At 32.5% G+C, this 3,495-nt stretch overlaps 1 protein-coding gene across 1 annotated transcript; it reads left to right on the forward strand.

Moving 5' to 3' along the window:
* Window positions 1-625: 625 nt before the first annotated feature.
* LOC120216930 (chaperone protein dnaJ 6-like) lies at window positions 626-2,808 on the forward strand. The gene is made up of 8 exons (XM_039214208.1): window positions 626-858; window positions 1,240-1,338; window positions 1,430-1,528; window positions 1,658-1,717; window positions 1,809-1,915; window positions 2,000-2,086; window positions 2,271-2,357; window positions 2,451-2,808. The coding sequence occupies exons 1-8, from the start codon at window positions 772-774 to the stop codon at window positions 2,653-2,655; spliced, it is 831 nt and encodes a 276-aa protein (XP_039070139.1). The 5' UTR covers window positions 626-771; the 3' UTR covers window positions 2,656-2,808.
* Window positions 2,809-3,495: the final 687 nt, after the last annotated feature.

Below are 3,495 nucleotides of genomic sequence, written 5' to 3' on the forward strand. Positions count from 1 at the left end.
AAACTCTAATAATTCTCATGTATATTGTATCAATGATAACATCAATAAATTAAATTCAATAATAAAAAATTAATTATTGAATGAATATAATTATTTGCTAGATGATAAAGAAAATAATAATAAAAACATAAAAAACATAAAAAATGTAAATTATATATATAAATAATATAATATAATAATATATATAAATAATCAGTTGAACTAGTTGTATGAGACATTAAACTCTTAAATAAGGTTAGAGGTACGAATCTTAACATTTGTGAATGGAACAAACTAGGTTGAAAGGGTTGTCATCACCACCGTAATACTTGATATGAAATAATCAACTAATAAATGAGATATTGGTGGTTGTACTAAGAAAGGTAAATTTTTAAATAAAAAAGCGATTTTAGAATATAAAAAAGTAAAATAATCATTTTATCACTTTTAAAAGTCAATAAACTCATATCATATGATCTGAGGATAGTTTTATAAATTTTAATAATTAATAAGTTAACAAAACAACACTAGAAATATCATTGGTATACTTTACTCAAAATTAAAATATATAAAAATTTAAAATTTTTAACACAATTTTCTTATCAACTTTTATTATAGCTCAGTCCACAGCAGATCCTCGACCGGCGGGAAAATGAGGAAAATCAAAACTGAAATGCGGGAAGGAAACAAAGCCTAAATTCTACACTATAAATTCAGAAACCAAAATTCTTCTCAAACCCCAAATTCCTTCTGTTCTTAACCATAAGAAAAATTGTCAGTTTGTTGGATAGAATGGAAAGGAGAAAGCAATCAAGGGTTTCACGCGATGAGGAAACAGCAGAAAATCACTCTTCTTCAAACGAAAAGAGCTTATATGAGGTATTTCTATTTTTATTATTATTATCTTGGTTTGGAATTTAGGGTTTATCTTTTTTTTGTGTGTGCTTATGACGAAGTTTAGCGTTTCTTTCTTTTTGTTTAGTTTTCTAGAGAAAAAAATGTGTTCGGCTTAGATATGGACATGCATTGAAAATTCACTCTGTCATTTATGTCAGACAACAAATGACATGAAAAGTTTGAAACTATGTACGCATAAGAGACTTGAGTTTCAGTTTTATTTTTTGGCTTCAGTGTGACTTCTCAAAATATTTTCATTGCTTCATTCCAAGAGAATTATTAAGGTTTTTGGGTGAGTTTATTCTTTGATATTTCCATGTTAAATTTGAACAAAGAGACCTAATAACGACGAGTTGCTTGTAGGTTCTCGGTGTTGAAAAGACGGCATCTCAGCAGGAGATTAAGAAAGCATATTATAAGTTGGCCCTAAGACTGCATCCTGATAAAAATCCTGGTGATGAGGTAAAAGCTGAAGCTAATTTGTGTCTAAGCAACGGTTTCTTTTGTACATATTAATGGAAGAGTACAATTTTGGTTGCCTTCATCTATACAGGAAGGTAAAGAGAAATTTCAGCAATTGCAAAAGGTAATGTCCATTCTTGGTGATGAGGAGAAACGAGCAGTCTACGACCACACTGGCTGCGTTGATGATGTGAGTAAATGTAGTTCCGGGCTATGTTATACTGAATCTTTATTTTGCTTGAAGTATTCATGTTTGACACTCCGGGGACAGTTACTAATTGAGCATTTTCTAACATGTTTCTATTATTTTGTTGATCAGGACCTTGCTGGGGACGTTGTTGAGAATTTGAAAACCTTTTTCAGGACTATGTATAAGAAGGTAGCATCCTTTGTTGACTCCACTTTTCTTTATGTTATTAGAAGTTTGGCTTTTACTTCCATTTCATTCACCATGGTTTAATCAACCCCAGGTCACTGAGGCTGATATTGAACAGTTTGAAGCAAACTATAGGGGATCTGAATCTGAGAAGAAAGATTTAATTGATCTTTATAAGAAGTACAAGGGCAATATGAATAAGTAAGAGAGGCAGTGTGTGTACATATGTGTGTTTGTTTCCTTAACGCATTCCTGATTATTTCTAATCTGTTGCCCCCTCGACAGGCTGTTCTGTTCAATGCTTTGTTCAGAACCTAAGCTTGACTCACACCGTTTCAAGGATTTGCTTGATGAGGCAATAGCTGCTGGTGAGTCTTTCTTTCAACTTTTATTTACACAATCAAAGCATTGTTCCACTTCATAGATATTTTAAAAATGGATGAGCTAAATTGACTACATGGATGTGCATGATTCTGAGGCCTATTAAATTCTTACAGCTTTTAGTTGATGGTTACCTTTCAATGATTTTCCTCTGTTTCTTTTGGCCATTTAGGAGAATTGAAAGAAACCAAGCCTATCAGAAATGGGCAAAGAAAGTATCTGAAATAAAGCCACCTACCAGTCCATTGAGAAGAAAGGAGAAGTGAGTGTTGTGCTGGGTCTTTTCCCTACATTTATAGATAATTAACTTTATTGTGATGTAGAAATATTTGGGGTTTTGTTGGATGTTTAACAGGTCAACTAAACAGTCAGAATCAGACCTGTTTGCAATTATATCTGAGCGCAGAAGTGAGAGGAAAGACCGGTTTGATTCCTTGTTTTCATCACTGGTGTCCAAATATGGGGGCAATGCAGATTCTGAACCCACTGAAGAAGAATTCGAAGCTGCACAGAGGAAAGTTGAAAGCCGAAAGGCCTCCAACAAATCAAAGTGCAAATGACATCAGTACTTAATACTATTTATGTGAAAAGCCTTAATAATCATGGAATGTTGCCTTGTGTAGTAGGTGATAGAGCCATTTGCACTTTGTCTTGGGCTATCTCCTTTCTAATCGAAGGTGGTTGCATTATGTATGCTTTGTCTGTAAAACACAACCCTTTGAATTCCAGAATTCCTTTGCAGTTAAATTTGAAGAAAGGCTCTGATGATGATTTAATCATTTGTCCAATTCTGGAGAATCTGCCCGTTGCCTCATGTAAAACAGCTTCAGAAATCTGGAAAAAATAATTTAAACAAAAAAATTAAAATCTAGAGTTGTCAGAAAAATATTCGAGTAATCCCACGCAATAGATCTGCATATCCAATTAAAACAAAAAACAATTTAGAATTTCGGATTGGACAAATTATGGAGGATCCGAATGTCCATATTTGTGGAGGAAGATGACTCTCTCTCTCTATTAACCTATAAGGAGAACCGTTGGTTGAGTATATTGATTAACAATTTTCTTGTCCTAATTCAAGGTTGAGTAATTCAAGTCAATCACATTCTTTGAGAAGGTAACTGTTGTGCTAATTGTTGGTAGTCCAAAGAAGTAATATTTCACATTGAGTGATTAGAGATAAAATTTACATGTATACTATCATCATTTCTCTCTAGTTTGTAACACATGTTTTTATATCGTCACTTTGTTTTTATTCAATTATTTTTATCAACTTTTTAAAAGATAAAAGAAAAAAAATTATTCCAAGTTGTTTCTATTTTGTTAATTTAAGGGGTTGTTTTTTATTTGTTACTATCATCTTATCTCTCTCTCTCTTGTTGCAAATAGTAGTAACCTAG

Source organism: Hibiscus syriacus, unplaced genomic scaffold (genome assembly GCF_006381635.1).
Source record: "Hibiscus syriacus cultivar Baekdansim isolate YM2019G1 unplaced genomic scaffold, ASM638163v2 tig00000765_pilon, whole genome shotgun sequence".
In the NCBI taxonomy this organism is placed as follows: Eukaryota; Viridiplantae; Streptophyta; class Magnoliopsida; order Malvales; family Malvaceae; genus Hibiscus; species Hibiscus syriacus.

Bases quoted from the DNA above. Each gene is read 5' to 3' on its own strand.
- LOC120216930 (XM_039214208.1), top strand. From the start codon at position 772: ATGGAAAGGAGAAAGCAATCAAGGGTTTCACGCGATGAGGAAACAGCA. The intron at 1,529-1,657 runs GTGAGTAAATGT...TTTGTTGATCAG, and splicing joins ACACTGGCTGCGTTGATGAT to GACCTTGCTGGGGACGTTGT. The intron at 2,358-2,450 runs GTGAGTGTTGTG...GATGTTTAACAG, and splicing joins CCATTGAGAAGAAAGGAGAA to GTCAACTAAACAGTCAGAAT.